Source organism: Podarcis pityusensis (assembly GCF_964106645.2).
Source record: "Podarcis pityusensis genome assembly, chromosome: 7".
NCBI lineage: Eukaryota > Metazoa > Chordata > Lepidosauria > Squamata > Lacertidae > Podarcis > Podarcis pityusensis.
In genome coordinates this window covers 25,570,987-25,591,256 of record NC_138031.1, presented here as the reverse complement: position 1 = coordinate 25,591,256, position 20,270 = coordinate 25,570,987, and the positions used below count along the sequence as shown (strand labels likewise).

The 20,270-nt window shown below is 45.2% G+C and overlaps 1 protein-coding gene across 1 annotated transcript; it reads right to left on the bottom strand.

Annotated features, from left to right (window-relative positions):
- Window positions 1–121: 121 nt before the first annotated feature.
- On the bottom strand, window positions 122–14,882 carry CCNE2 (cyclin E2). The gene is made up of 12 exons (XM_081013877.1): window positions 14,863–14,882; window positions 12,241–12,278; window positions 11,979–12,081; window positions 10,850–10,900; window positions 10,204–10,355; window positions 7,811–7,946; window positions 7,066–7,212; window positions 5,286–5,381; window positions 4,065–4,199; window positions 2,883–2,994; window positions 1,485–1,639; window positions 122–614 (listed from the first exon to the last, which is right to left on the bottom strand). Exons 2-12 carry the CDS (start codon window positions 12,252–12,254, stop codon window positions 516–518), a joined length of 1,200 nt encoding a protein of 399 aa, XP_080870003.1. The 5' UTR covers window positions 12,255–12,278; window positions 14,863–14,882; the 3' UTR covers window positions 122–515.
- Between the last annotated feature and the right edge of the window lie 5,388 nt (window positions 14,883–20,270).

Sequence of the window (20,270 nt, the reverse complement as noted above, 5' to 3'; positions counted from 1 at the left end):
CAGTTACATGCTGGTTGCTCAAGTTGCCTGCTGATTTTAGAAGTTGTTTCAATGTTTAACTGCAGCCTCTTCTCACCCCCACTTTCCTATGCCAATGCTTAAAACCAGTTTCACCTTATCTCCCAGTAGCAGTTACACTGCTATGCAGGCTTCTAAAATCTGACTAATGCTGTTGAGTGTAGACGTTGACTGTACAATGTGCTTTCAACAGAAGTCAGCAGAATATATCTTAAGTTCATACATAGCTAAACCACTGACACACTCACCCACAGGTATCAAAAAACTCAGTTACTTGAGGCCATTCAACAGGTTAAAAATGTGTAGTTCATTCTGACTGCTGAACAGTTAAATTCATAGTCTGTTCTTTACTGGGCTGCAAAGTCAGTAAAGTTGCATGTGAGCTTCTTTTTGATAGTCTTCCCAACCACTTGTCAAGTGTAAAAAGTCCAGGATGTATTTTCCAACAGTCTTACAATATTGTTCAGGTTGGCACACACTCCTGTTGTGCAGGGATTTCATTTTTCAGAACTCTTGGGTGGGGTAATTATTCCTCCTGTAGACACCGGTGATAGCTGGCCTGGTGCTGCAACAGCTACTTCATAGTTGACTTCATCCTATTCAATTAATATTTAAATTAATGCACCAAAATGGTAAACCAAGCAATTTCTGCTTTGCTATTCCCCTATGGTTCAGAGCACATTCCTTCATGAGTGAGTTTTTGCCTGTGGACTCAAAGGCAGAAAATTGCTCCCTTGTAGTCCTACATATAGTTCCCCTTTCCTTGAAAAGGAACTGGTACAGCTAGGGTGCCCTCTCCTCACCTCATGGTCTGCATCTTCCATGCAAATGGCATTTACTTGACACACAAGAATTTCCTTCCTTTTTCTCCATGGAGGTAAAGGGACATAGTTCATGTATCCACCCCTACCCCATTGCCCTTAAACAAACCAGCCCTGTTGGATCAAGCCAGTAGCCCACCTAGTCTGAGTTGGGGGCACATTGGTTCTGTTTACAGTATGTCTGTCTACTGATAAAAGACCAACTGTACTACTGCTCCAACACAGCTTATTTCTCATTGTGTTCATGTATTTAAAACTAGATGCATCTTCAAATTGCAGTTATCTTTATACATTAGTTTCACTTTCTAATGCAACTATATTAACTGCCAAAAATGTACATCACTGTCTTTACAGCCCTAGTCAGTATGGACATGGTCAGGGATGATGGGTCTTTTAAAACATGAAACACTCTAAGGGTCAGAGGTTTGTCCTGGACAAGCTCAAGTGGAGAAGGAAGCAGCTGGATCTGGCCCAGAACTCACTACCTCCTGACCTTGAACCAATTTCTTTAAACATCTCTGTAGTGCTATACAAATATGTCTTGCCAGCCTAAATAACTTTTACACTGGAAGTGGGCAAGATACGTGACATTACTTTAACACTCAGAGGTACAACATGAAACTCGGAGTGGGAGAAACAACTCACCAGCATGTCCAAGTAGTTTGTGTGCGTTTGTATATTATGCTTGTCTTCTGCTGCAATTTTCTTAAAATTCTTTAGTTTCACTGGTGATTTTTTTGCTACCTTAAGAAACGGTTTTAGCCACTCTACACATTCTGCAATACTGTCCCACTCCAAGCCTAGTAATAAAAGAGAAATTTTGAGTCGAGGTCTTCATAATGCGTATTCACTGCTCTACAACATACAAGAGCTACACTTGATATTTTACATAAACAGTTGGACAGAATGTAAATAAAATTACATGATTACAAATAAAACCCTTTAAGTATTTATATGGCACTCTGCGTATATTACTAAGCCAATAATGTTAGAACAAATCTATTGGAACAGTGGCTTGTTCCAGGCCAACTACTGAGTTCATGACAGAGGCAAGATTTTCAGTTTCTAGCTTCTCTCATTCACAGCTTAATGTTCTTGCGCTCGCTGAAATAGCTTTCAGTTTCATTATTGGCCATCAGTTTCAGACTCAAGGCAACCTCAAAACTAGAAAACAACAGTCATGAACCCCTTGGTTTCACCACTACTGTGCATTTCTGAAACTTTGAACCTTGTGCAGAGTTTAATATGCCTTGTTTCAGATATAAACAGCTACAGCCCAGCGAAGCTAGATGAGCATAAGTGCAAGATATTACCAAATATTATTTCCAAGATAGTGGCTGGTGTGCTGGCAAGAGGATATAGCAATTCTTATTCCTATTGCAAAGGGATAAAGTAGTACCCAGCATGTCCAAGGATAACTCCTAATAGACTCAGCTGGTGACAACTGCAGATAAAACGCCCTCTTGTTTCTCATTAATCTTATCATTCGTGGAGTAATCACAGTTTGCACATGGAGGAGAGAAATGGAACAGAACAGGATGAAGAGACGTTGTGTAAAAGACAGGAAAAATCCCATTGTTTGGGTAGGCAATTTTTAAATGTGCCCAGGGATAAAGTGAGAGGTAACCCTAGAATTCAAAATTTAATGTAGCACGATTAAATGCGAGAAAGCTCAAGGGGCAGCAGAGTTATGAGAAAGCATGAGGTAAGGGCAGAGGTGGAAGGGAGGAAACAGAGGAAAAATTAGCCTATTGAGAAGTACACAGACACAATTTGTGAGCAGGCTCCATAACTAACCTTCTAGAGAGTGAGAACTACCCCTTTCAATCCTGAACCAACAGCCCCCTCAACCACAATATCGGGTAACACACCAGTGATACAATATTGTTGAGGAGCCCTGCTTGTACTTTATTTATAAAATAAAAAGGTATCCAGCTAGTTTGTGCCAGTTTGCATGCCCACATATTTATTGCAGCCTCAGACATCTTACAATAGCTAGGACATGAAAACCTGAGCAACAACAAAAAAGATGCTCCATCCTACCTGAGACTCTTGTAACTACATGTACTGAGGTATAGTGACAGAGTGCAGCCGCCGCCAATATTCTATACTGGAAATCCAAAGAATTGACATCTAGTATACATAGATCTAAAAGCTGCAAGGAAGGAAAACCCACATTTATTAGTATAAATATGTGGTTATAACCAATCTCGTATTTGATAGCTTATCACTACAAGCTGAAGTAACTCACTGAATCAGAGTTGGAAGGGATGCTGAAGGTCATCTAATCCAATCCCCTGCAATGCAGGAATCTCAACTAAAGCATCCATGATGGATGACTGCTTGTCCATTGCTTGGATTATGAGGGTGCAAGATTACAAATAATGCCTGTCGGTTGCTTAGAGTTTAGAAATAGCACCAGTTTCACTAAGTTACTTGAGCTGATACACGGAGGTTCCTCATAACACTTAAGACTATTGCGTCTGAGTAGGGCTATCCAAAGGACGAATTATTTTAATAAAATCCAGATGTTAAAAATATTTTAACTGGATTAAGATCAAATGTATTTGGAAAACATTTGCAAGCTAGTCTCACATAATCGTCCTGAGTCCTCGAGATCAACACTGCACTGATGCTAGCTCATGAGATTCCTCATCACATTTTAGAATCCAAACCAATTGCCTTATGTATCTACTTGCCAAGAGCTCAATGTGCTGCACTAAAGGTTTCTCATCTTATAATTTGTTTGCAACCAAGCACTGCTTTGAATCATCCAGAGACCAGGTGAACTGGGTCCCTCCATATATTTTGAAGGGGGTGGAAGGGTTATATCATACAGGCTTTATAACCAATGCAACAAGCATGTTCTCTTATTCTGCATTTTACTGTATTAACAATGCAATATATAAGAAAAGCTTGAATTAAAATACAATTAAAAATAATACAGCATCTAGCACAATTGCTCCAACAGGCAAAAAAATCATTTACGTGGTCTGCCAAGACCCTTCACAATTTTCAAGTCGTCTGTGGGAGACCACCGCTGGAGACAGCTGTATGATCAAGCACTGAAGAAATTTCCATCACTTGATTCTTGCCCTGTACCTCAGTGTCATCTTCCTGGTGTTCAAACATGAACCCTGCAAGTTGTCTACCTGAGCTGAAATCTTGCATCTATATATCTGTATGGTGCTCTTATGCACCAGATGTGCTGGAATAGGAACTTACCTGTGCTATTTCAATAAACTTTTCCTGAGAATACTGAGGTAGCAGCACCTTTGGGACATCTTTCAGAGCGTCCACTTGGAGATAAAGGTTCAGCCAAGAAATGATCGTTACTGGGCACAGCTCCCACTTTAGAGCCTACATGTGTGTGAACAGCATAACAAAGGCTTTAGGGCATGATGCCTACACCTACAAACTTAGCAAGTAAACTTATTCACACAGCCCAAAACCCTGCACAAGTTCTCGCAGAGCAGTGTGCATATCTGTTTTTGCACTGTATCACTGGCACGCCAGGGAGAACAGTTCTCTATTTTTTCCTTCTCCCCAACATGCTCAGCATTCTTTGTGTAAAATGAAGCAGAATTCAAGTTGTGAGCCCTCCCCTCATGCTATCCTATGATACAGAAATCCACTCGGTCTCTTCATCTACTGCTCTGCAAGACTTAACCCTTGCACAATGCCCTAAATCAGGAATAGAGAGCCTGTGTTGCCCTCTAGACGTTGCTGGATTCCAACTCCCATCAACACATCTGGAGGGCCACAGATACCCCATTCCTGCCTGAAAATATGTACATGATCCCAGTGCCCTCTCCTGGTACTGGCGACAAACCACCTCCGATTAAGCGCTCCCATTCTGAGAATGCCAAGCAAAACCAGTTCTTATGTAAAATCAAGTAAAGTTGCTCAAGTCACAAGCAATTCTCTTATCCCAGAGGGTACTGTTAGAGCATTCCAGGATGTATACACTGGCATGAGAAGTTAGCTGCTTTATACATAGCTCCAATTCTTCCCAGCCCTGAGAAGGTGGTCAAGAAATATCTTCTGTAAAATACAAAACTTAAAATGGAGGAAGGGAAAGGAGAATTTTAGCCGCTTTGAGCCTCCTTCAGGTAGTGATAAAGCAGGTATCAAATCCAAACTCCTCTTCTTCACAGAGTGTATCCAAGCAGCTTTCACAGTACACATCAGAGTCAGATTCCAGATTTTGGAGACATTGTTAATAAATATGATCTGCTCTGCCTAAGAAGCCAATATGATGCCCTTCCAGATGTTTTGGACTTCAATTTCCATCAGGAGCAGCCAGCATGGCCAATGGTCAGAGTAATAGGAATTGAACTTAAAACATCTGGAAGGCACCATGTTAGCTTCGCAACCAATAGACTAATTCCTAGGATGCAGACTCTTAAATATGTGCTGAAATGGTCAGCATCTTCATTTTATTACCTTTAATATAATGAGCTCCATTCTTATAATATCATCTTCACTACAAGCACCATCAGTAACATAGGCAAATTCCTGTAGTTTGGGAGCATAAATCTCCTTAAAGGAAGAAGAAAAAGACAGAATGTTCGAACAAACCACAGCAAATCCAACAGGGCTTACAGACTTGTTGATCCATTCTCCTACAACCCTATTCTGCATACCACAACTATTTCGATTTCACAAATTAGATTCAGATGCTTTTAGGCTCCTGTTACCACCCATGGGAGAGCAGCCATTAGCATGCCAACTTATAGGCTCAGCTGCAAATCCTCGTTTCCATGTAGGAGTGGGCAAGCAGTTGAAAAAGCAAAGAGCCAAGCACTCACTGAGATAGATCCTCAGCCACTACGGTTATGCACTGATCCCCACACATGGACAAGAAACTTCGCAGAAGTGGCACTACTGTGCAAAGTCTCATATCATAAGCCCACTGGCAACGCCATGAAATCCTAAGGCCAACTGCACAGGACAGTCTAAAAGTTCTTCACTGAACCACTGTCACTTGCCCAGGTCTGACTTGCAAAGCACCACTGTCACAAAGCAGGAGTCAGAGGTGAAATCTGAAGCCAGACCATTAGACCCAAGTCCTTTACCATGTCCCCAACCTAAGCTGTGCTTGAGATCTTTAGGGATCTCATCAGTTGCCAGCTTAATTGAAACATTTTAAGATGTACAGGCCCGGCCCATAGAGTGCATTAAAAGATGGTGAAGTTTACAATGAATGTTGCATCATTCAAATGATGTTGACATGTTTGGCCTGCTAGGCATACATATCGGTGCTCTTCTTTTAGCAAGTCTTAGCAAAAGCCAGTGTGGTAGTGGTTGGAGTTTCTGACTAGAATTGGAAGTAAAAAGGTAAAGGTAAAGGACCCCTGACAGTTAAGTCCAGTCGCAGACGACTCCGGGGTTGCAGCGCTCATCTCGCTTTACTGGCCGAGGGAGCAGACGTTTGTCTGCAGACAGTTTTTCCGGGTCATGTGGCCAGCATGACTAAGCCGCTTCTGGCGAAACCAGAGCAGCGCACAGAAACGCAGTTTACCTTCCCACTGGAGTGGTATCTATTTATCTACTTGCACTTTGATGTGCTTTTGAACTGCTAGATTGACAGGAGCTGGGACCAAGCAATGAACCGCCGACCTTCTGATCGGCAACCTAGACTCAGTGGTTTAGACCGCAGTGCCACCCGCGTCCCTTGTGAGTTCCAGGGTTCAAACCCCCATTCAGTTCACTGAGGGAGCTTACACCAATCACCACTTCTCAGCTTAACAGGGTTGTTGTGGGAATAAAATGGGGAAAACGATGCAGGTCACCTTGAGGTTCTTGGTAAAAAGGCAAGTTGCAAAGCAGACAGGATACAAAATAAAGTGTTCGCTCTCAGCTAAGTATTAGGAAACTCCCAGCCTTCAGTTACTGAGGGATGCATCTCCCCGTGATCAGAATCCTAGTAAGAACTCTGAGGGTTAAGAACACAGGCAGCTATTTGCTAATGGCAATTAGGGCTATCATTTGTGAGCACACACACACTTCCAAGAGCTGCTATATCAGTGTGCAAACTCTGCAACTCAGACCTTCCATTTTCCTCAGTAATAAGCCAAGCTACTTTAATCAAAATAAAAAGACCCATTTCTTCCTCAGCTGCTATACTGGGATGGGCCTTTGTCTGTAAAAGACATGCAGCATAATTATGGGTTAAAAATGCTATATTGTCAATGGCAGAATGGTTTCACTGACAGCTACTTACCTCAAGCTTGGAAGCAATGAACAGGGCTGTAATTCCTATGAGCTGAAGCATGGTTTTGTTTAAATTCTTTTGAGTCAGCATGAATCTGTCAAAAAAGTCTTGTGCCAAGTAGAAAGTTTCCCTATGGAGCGTGTATACTTCACATACCTGTTACAGAATAAGCTTTGTTTATTCACAGTCACTATACTACAAACAGTGAGACAAAACATTTTTTTAAAGTTGTAACTCAGCAGGGGATATATTTATGCCTATGTTTTTGTTGTGCCTATATATCAGAGGTCAGCAACCTAAGGCCCATGGGCCAGAAGCGGCCTGCGGAGGTTGTTTGACCAGCCCCCGAGCCACCCCTGAACTGAGCTGCCCACTCATGCGCTGTGCTAAACCAGCGCAGTGTGGAGACTCGCTTCTGCGGCACCGAAAATCGCATCTGCGCAGACGCTGAAAATTGCATCTGCGCACGTGAAGATGCCGAAAATCGTGGGCTCGTGCACTCATATGCACACCAATCCGGACCACGGAGGGATCTCTGTGGGACCGATCCGGCCCAGGCAAGATAAACCTTGGTGACCCCTGCTATATAGTGATATGCTGACATTGTGAGCTGCTTTCAGAACAATTTGAAAAAGCAGAATATAAACAAGCTTAATACTTAAAAGGGGGGGGGGATGAAGCACTCTGGGTCAGTCTTGCTACTTCTCAGGACTGTCCTTTATACACACATTACATTTATAAGTTCAATACTCACCTCCAGAAGCCAGTCCAATAGGATTGATCTCATGTGCGGCTGCAAGTTGGAGTGTAGAGATGTGAAATGCTTACAGTGAGAATATTTGTTCTCCTTTTTGAGAATGTTGAACCAGACATCTTTAGAATTTCCCCAGCTAAAATCAAAGACAGACATTTTAAATTCGATTATTTTTAAAAAGACATAAAATACGTGGTCTCAGCAAAAATTGGACTTCAGTGGGATGAAGCCAAATGCTTGTATTTAGTGCATTCAATGTATTATTTCTAGTCTCTAAACTCTAATGACCTTAGTTTTCCAAAGGGGTTCTACTTGAAGCTTGTTTGGATTTGATGAAACATAGCTGCCAAATAAGTTTTAAAAAAAAAAAAAAACTGAGGTAGAAGAGATGAAGAAAAGTCCATTTGCCTTCACCTTCAGACTACATATGATGCAGATGGCTGTATCTGACTTTTCAGACTTTAAAGGGAGCTGAAGGGGTGGGAGAACATTTCTTTATAGTATTTTAGCCCCTCTCAACTGAAAGGTCTCACAGCATGGCTACTTCCTACTCCCAACAAGATAAGAGATTGAGGTAGTATTCCTGGGATGAGGCTTCAATCCTTCACCCCTGCACCATTTCTATGATTTAATTATGCCAATGACTCTTCCTTCAGCTGCTGCCCCTGATCAAATGGAGTTGCTCTGCGGTTTGTAAATCCAATCAAGGATGGTCAATATTGCATGCCTTCAAGGGCAAAAACTGAAAAGAGGTAGATATTACTCAGTAATCAACTCACTCAGCTTTTAAGTGGCTATAGCGACTTGTCAGAAGACAGTAAGTTTTCAACAATTGCTTCAAATTATTGTCATTTTGTCATTAAGCAAAACTAACAAGTTTTCCGTCAGATAAGTTGAAAGATGATTTTTCTGGCTGACAATAATGAATGACTATTAGGACTACAAGGTTGACAACTGGGCAGTTTCAGAACAATGGAACTTACACAATTTCTGGTCAGTTTCACTCAAGCAGGGCAGGGAGAGAGAAAAGACATGGCAACCAACACATACTGTACTTTTCCGTCTATAAGACGAGGGTTTTTAATTAAAAAATGAGCTTTAAAATTAGCCCTCGTCTTATACATGGGCAGTGCAGGGGAGGGGGGTTGTGTGATTGGTCATAGCCGTGAGCAGGAGATTCACAGTGGTGATAGTGTGGGTGATTGGTAGCTGTGAGAAGGGCTGTTGGTGATTAGCTGCCGCTGTGGCAATAGGACGGCCATTTGGTGGCTGCGTGTCTTCAGTTCAGCAAAGCATGCGATTGTCAGCAGCGGGTGAGCGATTTCTGGCAATTCCCCCCCCCCCAAAAAAGCTAAACAACTCTGAGCAATCCTCCCCATTTTCTTAATTTGGAGTCCCCCAAAATAGGGGCGTCTTATACATGGGGACATCTTATAGACGGAAAAACACAGTATAGGTGCTTCTCTTTATTATATGCATGAATGGGTTGTTCCCAATCTCGCCACCTTCTTGTAGTCCAGTCTTCCCCAATTTGATGCCCTTCAGATGTTTCAGACTACAATTCGCATGAGTCCCCCCATTATTGATTAAATTTGTATACCACCCTTCATCCAAAGATCACAGGGTGGTTCACAACGTAAAAATATGAGAACAAAAAATACGTAATAGAACAAAAACAAATCAATAACCCTCTTCCCCCAAACCCATTTCAAAGGCCATAAAATATTCACAGCATGGTCATCAACGCTTTCACCTGGTGCCTAAAGATGTGTAGTGAAAGTGCCAGGTGAGCCACCCAGGGGAAAGCATTCCACAGATGGGGAGCGACCACAGAAATGGCCCATTCCTGTGTTGCTACCCTCCGGGCCTCTCGTGGAGGGGGCCCACAAAGGGCCTTGTATGATAATTGCAGAGCCAGGTATGTTTATATGGGGATATGCAGTCTATATGGGGAGGTAGCCCATCTAAGTTGGAGGGCACTGTAATGAGGAAGACTATTCTAGTCAGTGCAGTTCCAAAAAGTTAGCAGTGTAATAGACTACACAGCAGCAATACTTGCAGACATGATCTTAAAACATTTTTCATAGAATGCCAGATTTATATGCAATTTCTATCAAACACAGATGACACCTTGGAATATAATTTGTCCATCAAAATTTCACAGCTCGCATATTGCCCTTGATGATAGGCAAAGCATTCAGACCAAGGACTAAAACAAGATGGTTTTATTAGCGGTGTTACTCATTGTCTTTTCTAAATGCCACTAGCTCCAAATCAAAGAGTACCCACCAATACAAATTGGTGAAGAACACAGGGGTTTTGCACTACATTCACTTTGCTGACATATCAAAGTATAGCAGCATCACAATTGCTTTTGGTTATAGGTAACTTACCTAAGTTCCGGTAAAGGTGATGGATTTATGAAGAGGTTTCTGAACCTGTATTTTTTGAATCTGGAAAAATCAGTGGTTGTCGCTTCTTTGTGAGGAGTTTCTATTATAATACAAGGGGAGATGCCGCCTGATATTGTAGATGGCCAACAACTCTACAAATGAGATATTAAGAGCTAGCATGAGAAAAATAGATACAACACCAAGCAAGATAGTTTATGAGTAGCAGAATTTGTCCCAGCCTTTTGGAACCTTTTCACTGTCACATAGAATATATCATCAACCAGCTAATGTTTACTAGGCCTTGAAAATCAAATCCCAAAGCATTTTATCCAAACCCTTGCAGCAGTAAGACATTAGGTGGGATATTGGGAAGGGACATAATTAACACTATACATTCCTGGAAGTTGAAAGTAAGTTTTTCAGTGGTGAAATATTCATTGAACACAAATTGCAGCAGAATACAAAATGAATACAAATCACACACTATGGAGCTGGAGTCATTAATTGTCCCTTATGCTTTCCCTGACAAAAAGTGAAGAACCTCCTGCTCACAATGGACACCATGTTAACAGTCTAAACTCTCACACATACTGAAGAACGCAGACCAACTTAGTTAAAAATCAGTGGTTACGCAGGTCATTATTACCTTAATTTCATACTGATGTCTCATGTTGATCTCTTCTGTTCTCGTGGGGTCCTTTGGAAAACAGACACAGATGCACCTTGATTAAGAGCAAAGCAGCAACCAAGTGAAGCCAAATTCTCCTGGTACATCAAGGGCTCCCTCAATTTCAAATCCCTCCCTCAAAAATAGGAGCATTAAAGCCATCACAGCACAACTATTCATTTTTGAAAGTCATTTATTGGCAACATATGCACAACCACCGATCACAGCTATTAAACAGTGATAATTCAAACACTTGCCCTAAACAAAAAAAGGGATAATGGAGGAAACATCATGCAAGTAGCAGAATGCTCTTAATAGCATCCAACAGCATACAAAAAATAACAGGCATAGTGGTCTTACTGCTCAGATCCTTCACAGATTATGCCAGAATTCTTAAAAAGTGATATGCAAAGTGAGCCAGGACGAGGTTTAAAATCTTCCCTGACAAAGTGCTGCTTAGTGTCAGCCACCAACCACCACCCCTTCCCTTGACTTGGCCGTGTGGACAGGCAGCAACAAAGCTGTGATCTGTGGCAGATGCCTGCAAACCACAGAAACAATGAGCTGCTTTGGTTATTGTGGAAAATATAAAATGTTGGGGAAGCTCCACACAAACCAAAATTGGGATGGGGTGGGGGAAGAAGCAGATCAAGGGATTCGAGACTTCAACATCAGCAGGCTCTTGGAAACTGCCTGAGTGTGCCAGGTGCTGATGTCAGCCTTATTTACAAATATGGTGTGGGGTTCACCTAACAAATCCCATCTACAGAAGGCCTGCTCAAAGGCTTCCACAATGGGGCTTCCCTCTCCTCCCCTCATGTACTGTACATCCCTGAAATTGGCTCTGGAGTGGGTGGGAGAACCCCTAGAACAGTGTGCCACTGTCCTATCTGGCAAGTTGATATGCTTGCACAGACGGAACATTTGTAATAGTGTGATGCTGAATTCCACCCATTATCTCTACATTTCAGATGCGAAGATAAGGCCAAGAGAAAGGTGGTTTTACCAATATCAATGCCGTGAATTCTTGTCTCAGCTTGAACAAGGCAATCCTGCTCATATTCTTAACCCCATCTGGCTCCAGGAGACTGTTTCAATTCCTACTTACCTGCATTGCTTTCCTTTTTCTGTTCTGAAGAGACTCTGGCAGCTGCAGTTCTTGAGGAGACGTATCCTGGCAGGGCTGGTGCAGCTTGGCTTGTAAACGACTACTGTGGAAATGTAAATACATTTTCCCATCAAGACAGCAGCAGAGAGCATTGCTATACATACACTGTGGCCCCTTAAAGACTAACCATTTTTATGATGGCATATATTTATGGGCTGCAGTCAGACTGTATACAGCTAGCATATTATAAAAGTGATGTTACCTGCGCCTTGACATCTTATTAGGATTCCAGATAGTTGCCTGCAAATGAGAGAAGACTATAGGTTAACCCAAAGTACATACAAAGTGCTGTTTAGCTCATGACTTACATCAAGTCGGACCACTGGTCCATCTGGCTCACTACTGTCTACACTGACTGGCAGTGGCTCTCCAGGTGTTCAGGCAGGGCTGTCTCCTAGCACTACCCGGAAACGCTGGGGATTGAATGTGTAAAGCAGATACTGTACCACTGAGCTACAGCCCTTCCCCTCAAATTAAGTCCAGCTCCCAGTGTGTGCATGCCTGCTGCCTAAACCCCAAAGATATTTCCAGAAAGTAGCAGAGACCAAGAACATCCAAATGGCAACTCCCCAACATCGTGGGCAAGGCATTTTTATGTACAGCCAGGAGACTACAAGTGTTCCACAGGGAGGCAGGCACCTGTTACCTCGTGACAATCCTGCGCTTGGAACAGGAAATCTGGGCAAACTGCCCACATTAGTCATGTTCCAGTCCCTGAAAAACCCTGCACACCTGAATTAAGGGAAGTGAACTGGCAGTACATTACCCTGCAATCCCTCTTAGTAAGGGTGGTCTGTGTTAATTCCCTCCATCTCAGCTCAAAGCAGCAGTTCTTACACACACAAAACTGAAGGTCACCCTTTCTCATCATCCATGTGCTCACTGGTCAATTTCAGGTTCAACCAGCTTCCATCTGCTGCCTCCCAGCATCAATGCCAGTAGCCATTTTGTTCCACTTCATGCCTTGCTCCAGGCACCATTCCATTTGCTTCCTCAGAGAACTCTGCTATGAGCATGTAGTCCCAAGGTAAGATTTGCCAACTTGCAAGTTTTGTACCCTCATCAATCATAAGCAGTGCTGGTTTGCATATTTCGCAAATATGTATGTCCCATGCGCTCAGAATCAAACCCCATACATAGCATTGTCAGGAGCCGAGACTACTTGCATGTCTATAAACAGCTATTACTGTACATGAATATAGTTTACGCACCCAAATCCTATGTGCAAGGAGATTGCCAAGCTTTACAGTACTTTCACTAGGACCTTATCACTATGATGACTTGTTGCAAAGACACACATTTTGTTTCGAGTGAACTAAGTAAACCACAAAGACTCGAGCTGCCCCCTCCTCTTTCTGCCATTTGTTCTCCCCGCTGCCTGCCAAGCGGGAAGGGCGGGGGGCAGCAGCTTCAGGAGCCCCCCCACCCCCAAGCTGCCGAGCCAGCTATACGCGGCTCTCTGGCCCGCGCCAATTTACAGAAAGCGGGTAAATGCAGGAGGCGGCAACAGCAGGCTGGACTCTGCCACCACCCTCCATCCAGCATGCGGGTGAAACTCCCGCTGGCCCTAAGAGGGTGAAACGTAAAAAATAATAATGAAGAGAAGAGCACAGTGTTTTAAAAAAAGTGGGGGAGGGATACCGGCGGGAGATTTTTTTGGGGGGGGGCGGGCAAGAGCGCGCGCTCTCTCTCTTTTTAAGAAAAGCATTTCCCGCCTACACTTACACATGCCCCTATATATTGGGGTTGCAAAAGAGGAAATGTTACAGAGGGGGTGCACGGGATAGGAGTAGAAAGCCCGATTGCTCCCCCCCTCCTTGCATCAAGACAGCAAGAGAGGGAAAGACCCACAAACACAGCCCCCTCCCCAGGCAAGAAGCGCCCCCCTCTCTTCCCGCCGTCCCCCAATAAATCGAGTCCAGAGCCAAAGCGGGGAGCTTCTGCAGGACGGACCCCGCACCCCAACCTGCCTCTCCCGCCTTCCAGCCCAACAGGGGAGGGGAAAGATCCCTTCCGCCGCCCGAAACACACCTTTTCCTCTGTGGAGACCCCACCCCAGAAAAAAACCCAGAACGGTGAGGGGGCGAAAGACCGAGGCAACTGCTCTCGGGGCAGCCCGGGAAGCCACCAGGCGGGCTCCCCGCCCCCCGCCCCGGAGGAGGGAGTCGCTCTCCCTCCAAAAAAGCCTCACACGCCCAGCAAGGGCAGGCCGACCCAGCCAGTTCCCAGACCACACCGACGAGAGGAACAGGTTTGCCGGGGGTGGGGCGGGGGTGCAAAGGGTCCCCCATAGGGAGACCCCCATCGCCCCCACCCCAAAAAAGGCAGAGACGCCCCAGGAAAAACCCGGAGCAACTCCCCCCCACAATGCGCTGCAGGGGAGACACCTCACTTTCCCGCCTCGCCACCCCCCACCTCGGCCCCCGAGAGGCCCCCCCGGGCCGGATGGCTGGGGGATCCCCGCTCTTTCCTCGCCGCCGCCTCATTCTCCCTCCAAAAAAAGCCCGGCCGGCGAGCTGGGAGGGCGGGCATCCCGCCTTCTGGCTCCGCTTCCTTCTCCAGCCGGCGCTGGAGCCCTGCCGCCCGCTGCCTCCCCCCTCAGCGCTTTTCTGGGGCAGCCCCCTAAGCGGCGCCCCCGCACCCTCAGCCCCCCCCTCGCCAGGACATTCACCACACGCAGGGAGGGGGGAATTTTTAAAAAGCCAGCCCCCCTCCCCATATAGGCCGAAAGCAGCAGGGCGCGAGCAGCCCTCGCCCGCCACCCAGCCCTTTCCCGAGCATTGCCGCCCTCCCGCCCCATAGAGAAGACCCCCCAAGACCGCACCTCAGCCGCCGCTGCCAAACCTGGACTGTTCTCAGCTGGCGCCGGCGCCAAGGCGCTTATATAGGGCGCCGCCTGCGCATGCGCCGGTCCGGGTCCCAGCTCAGCCCTCTCGTCGCCGCCTGCAGTTCCCGGGCTGCGAGTTCTCCCGCCCGACCGCCCCGGAACCCCGAGGTGGAGCGCGCCCGGCGCCCCGCGCGCTGCAAAAAGGACGAACCTCGCGGATTCCCAGCCGCGGACAGACATTAGGAACCCCCGGCTCGTTCCTGCTGGGGTTTTTTTACCCTCGGAGAGGGAAACTCTACTAAATGTATATACACACACACACACACCAAAAATATACTATATACACACACCAAAAATATACTATATGCAATGACAGCAGGGCAGCTTTTTAGGCACGCCCGGTGCACGTTCCGGGGGGGGGGGACAATGCGTAAGAGTGTCCCCTGAGGAGGACGTCCCACTTCCCCCGCCAATCCCGCCAAATGCTCGCTCGCCTCCGCGGCCGGCCTCCTAGTCGTAGATGGCAACCGGCTGTGCCCGCGACTCGGAGACGCGACGGGGCTTTTGGAAGAGCTTGACCCCGGGATCGTGGGTTCTCCGCGGCCGTGGGTGCCATGCAGTGTGTATGGCCCCGAAATGTGTGGGTGCCCGGCCCCTTCATGGGGAATTGGGTGGGTGCTCGGGCACCCAGAGCCCCAAGGAGTTGGCACCTATGGGGCTTTGACCGCCGAGGCGGGAGGGGAGAAGCCCCCCGCCAAGGCAGGTGGGGGAAGGAACCATAGCTGTCAACCTTCCCTTTTTTTGCGGGAAATCCCCTTATTCCAGCGCCGTTTCCCGCTGCTATCCCGGATTGTTAGATATCCCGTAGACTGTCCCCAGGACAGGTGAGGCTGCTGATCCCTTATTTTCGAGGCTCCCCAGGACAGGTGAGGCTGCTGATCCCTTATTTTCAAATCTGAAAGTTGACAGCTATGGAAGCAACCAGCCCTCCTCCCTCCCCAAACGTCCTCTCAGCCCGTTGTTGCGCGTCTCTCACATACCGGCTGCACGGACAGCTCGTTAACCCTGCAAAGCCGTGTCAGCTGCGTTCCCGGGAGCCCGCGCAACCAGAATGGCTCCTGCGCCGGCCGCGGCTCTCGGCCTGGCATTAGCAACACGCGCGCTTAGACAGCTCGCCACGTCGGGCTCCACCTCTGGGCGGAGCCGTGCCGCGCGCCGCGGCCAATCAGAAGGGCGAATGGCTCGGCAACGTGGACCTGTCGACAGAATGTAAACACGGCTCGCGGGAAGCCAGGAGGAAGGCCGCTGTCAAAGATGGAGGGAGCGGGGGAGACTGCGAAAGCACCGTTAAGGGGTGCTGGACCTTCTTGCAGCACGCAGGGCTGTGTCCAGTCTTTGGCATGTGATCAGGAACACGAGAAATGTTCGATATAATAGTGGGGGTGGGAATTTCTCGCAGGGGGAGGAGAGAAAAAGAAAGGAAAAAGTGCTTGAGACTGTAATAGAATACGATCTATAGGCAAATAAGTACTGGCAGTATCCTGACGAGTACTGTATACAATTGTTAGTAAGTCATTAAAAGGAAGACGAGAGCTTAAGGTGAGCCCACCTAGTCCGGTAGCTTGTTCTCACAATGGCCAGGCGGATGTCTGCCTGCGGGAAGGCTTCAAGCACGACCTGAGTGCAAGAATAACCCGAGATAACTCAGTCCGTAGAGCATGAGACTCTAATCTTGAGTTACAACGCCCCTAAAATGAAATTAAAGACAAAGTATTCCAAAATCAGATTCCTTTATTGCAGGGGGCTGGACTAGATGCCCCGGGGTATCCCTTCTAACTTGACAGTTCTATGATTCTAAGAGCACTCTCTCCTCCTGCAGTTTCCTGCAACTGGCATTTGTTTACCAAATTTTATACAGCGCTTGATTGTTTAGAAAAAACCAAAACCCTCAAAGTGGCTTGAAAAAGGGAAAGGGGAAAACAAACAAAACCAGGCCTTGCTCCCTAGATGTTTAAAACCAGGGGTAGGCAACCTGCGGCCCAATCGCTTTCTCAATCCGGCCCAGGAATCAGCATGTTTTTACATGAGTAGAATGTGTCCTTTTATTTAAAATGCATCTCTGGGTTATCTGTGGGGCCTGTCTGGTGTTTTTACATGAGTAGAATGTGTTTTATTTAAAATGCATCTCTGGGGCATAGGAATTTGTTCATTTTCCCCCAAAAAATTATAGTCGTCCCCCCCAAGGTCTGAGGGACAGTGGAGCAGCCCACAGCTGAAAAAGGTTGCTGACCCGTGTTTAAAACACTTCCCAACAGTGATCATTTAAGCAAATTGAGTACTCAGACCAATTCAAAGCTAGTCTTACTCAGAACAGACTGGTTGAAGTCAATATATATTGACTAACTTAAATTCATTAATTTCAGTATGTGTATTCCTTGAATACCACCCCAAGGCTTTTGAATGAACATTGTGCAAAATTACCATTTAGGAAATTATAATCATCTTTCCCTATATAATCCTTTCAAACTGCAGCAGCACAGTGACAAGATTGTTTCTGCATTTTCTGTTTTAACCAGCCCATGCTAGTGCTGATATCCTTTGCTTTTGATTAAATTCAGGGCTGGATGAAGACCATTAGAGGCCCTAAATGCTGAAAAGATTGTGGTGCCTCCCAATAGGTAATTCAAAATAAAAATAATATTATAACATAAAATAAAATATTACTTTCCAAAATGACATAAAATTTACATACCGTATATGTATGTAAATGCACATATGTCAGGTGCTAATGCGTGTCATCCTTGCATTATTTCAGTCTACATTAGGAGTCCGCCCCTTGGTTTTGGTGGGAATAAGTAATGAGAATACAAAAAAGGGGGAAGAATGTGTAAGGAAGTCCAACAAAGGTCAGATTTTCCCTTGAAGACCACTTTGATGCTTCAATTATTGTGCCCTAAGCACCGGCTGAGCCTCTTTTAGTGGTGGGACCCTTCACAGATATTAAAATCAGTTGCCAAAGATAAATGCTGGGACTGCTTCATTAATGTATTTATTCATATGAAAACTGATATCTTGCAATTCTGTTAGCTATGCACCACCCAGAAAAGCTGACAGCGATTTAAACCAGTCATAAAATACAATAGCATTTAAAAGAGAAAGATAGAGAGAAATGGAGGTGGGAGGTGGGGTTTGCTTAAATACTGCATGTCTGTTTTGCAGCACAAGCAGGCATTGCCAAGAGCATATGTGGAAGTGAAATCCCAGAAAGGAGAAAGAAATGCCATTTATGAAGCTGTGTTGAGTCTACTGTAGCAAGACAAAAGGCATTATGGCATCTTAGGGGGTGCATAATTGGTTTAAGACAGGAGCCCTCCTGCAAATGCAATCAGTGAAAGTCTTGTCATAGTAGGATGGTGTGGATTACACCTACTGCCATCATTGTTAACTGCTTCACTGCCAATCTGTGTTAAAGAAACAGTTCCATTGTGTGCTTAAACAGCATTCAGGACTGGCAGGCGTTGCAAGCAGAGCGAATGAAGCAGGGCTAATAAGCTTGAGCTGGAAGTGCACAAAATGCATTGCCAACGCCTACCCCCAGCTGAGGCTGCAATCCTCAGCATACCTGTTTTCCAAGGAATAAAAGAAATAAAAGTTCCTTAAAGCTCTGTGGAACTTGCTGCCAAATAATGTGATCAGAATCAAGGCAAAACCCTTGTGTTTTGATGTGGAGACCCAGTCCCAGATCTTTGCTCAGCGTAGAAATGCTTAAGCCTATCCGCTCTCTCAGCCTAGCCTACCTCACAGGACCATTGTGAAGACAGAATTGAGTAACTTGGTATTTGCATTGTATATAAGATAGGAAAGACTAGAAAGCAGCTGGCAGATAATTTTTCTGTACAAAACTTGTAGGTGTTGCCTACCACCTTTGGATTGCATTTAAATGCAATGTGGGGTTTTTGTTTTGGTTTTGCCCCTCCTTTGAGATTGGTAGTGACCTGAATTACCAGGGTCCCTTCTGGGATTCACATTCATTTTTTAAAAACAACAGCTGAATCTCACTTGAAACTGCTGGTGAAGAGGTCATTCCCATCAGAGCAATTTGCATCACTATACTAACAGAACTCAGCCTCCTGGGCATGGTCAAAATACTGCAGCAAGGTGTGATCAAGGTCATCCATATTCCATTGCCTTAGCCATAAGAAGTACACTGATGTAGTTCAGTTTGCAGATAAGGAGATTAGCCTGCCCAATCATAAGATAATGCTGTCAAAAATGAGCCTCTACAAGGAACTTGTGATGACTCATAGCTGGGAGAGAAACAGCAACTGAAAAAGTAATCAGTGTGGCTCTGGTTCTGTTTTAAACAGCCTGTTCCAAGCTGGCGCTCTTCATACTGCAGCTCCCATCAACCACAGCTGCAGAGGACTGATGGGATTTGTAATCCAAAACATCCGGGGGTCACCTGGTTGCCAGAGGGCTGGTTAAAAGGAAGAGCGGAAGTTTTACAAAATCATAGAATCAGCCACAGACCAGCCTTGAAAGCTGGCAACAGGTGAAGAGAAAGAATAAACATACATGCCTGAAGTATTTTCCTCTCACCATCATATCAATTGGCTCTCCATCAACTTACATTAAGAAGAGGTTTAAGGCTAACTTTCAGATGGCTTTAGGCCCTACTACAGTTCAACTTATAAATTAAGTTCTGAGTCCCACTAAGGTTGCAATTCTAACCCACTTACCTAAGAGTCAGATCCACTTCAGAGTAGACATGGTTAGGATTGTGCTGTACTAGTCTCTTGACCCTGAAAAGTGTTATCTGATACCTGAGGCGTGTTTTTTCCACCCTATCCTTGTGATTGTAATCTGTTTCACCTGGTTTTAGTTTTTAATTGTTGTACTCTGCCCAGGGACCTACAGGTGAAGGATGCATAGTAAATGCAATGATGATTATGGAAACCAGGCAGCAATTTAACACTTTTGCAAAGGCCAATGGATTCATACTGGTCTCTTTGGACAAGAGTATAAAGAAGGATAACAATGTTAGATCTGAAATGTAGAGATAAACACACATCTTTTTATGTTTCAGTTCTGCAACACAATCCCTTCCCCCTACGCTCATTTACAGGAACAGAGTATGCAAATATTCAAATGCAGCATGCCTCTAAATACAAGCTGCTGCAGAGCAAAATCAGAAGAGGTATCTTGCCTTGCATGTCCTGCTGGACTTACCAGGTGCATCTAGCTGGCTATTGTGGGAAAGCAGCAGCTGAACTAGATGGGCCTGTGGTCTGATTCAGCAGGGCTCATCTCCTATTCCTGTCTCAGAATGTCAGTTTGGCATGATATAAACTTCATTAATACATTTTTACTGCCATCAATTCAGTTGGCATTAAAAAAAATTCAGT

What these genes read in the sequence shown, in the direction of transcription:
- CCNE2 (XM_081013877.1), bottom strand. An exon ending in GACATCAGTATGAAATTAAG is followed by an intron (nt 10,356 to 10,849) that starts GTAATAATGACC and finishes TCTCATTTGTAG; the next exon opens with AGTTGTTGGCCATCTACAAT. An exon ending in TGGAGCTCATTATATTAAAG is followed by an intron (nt 4,200 to 5,285) that starts GTAATAAAATGA and finishes ACACACATGTAG; the next exon opens with GCTCTAAAGTGGGAGCTGTG.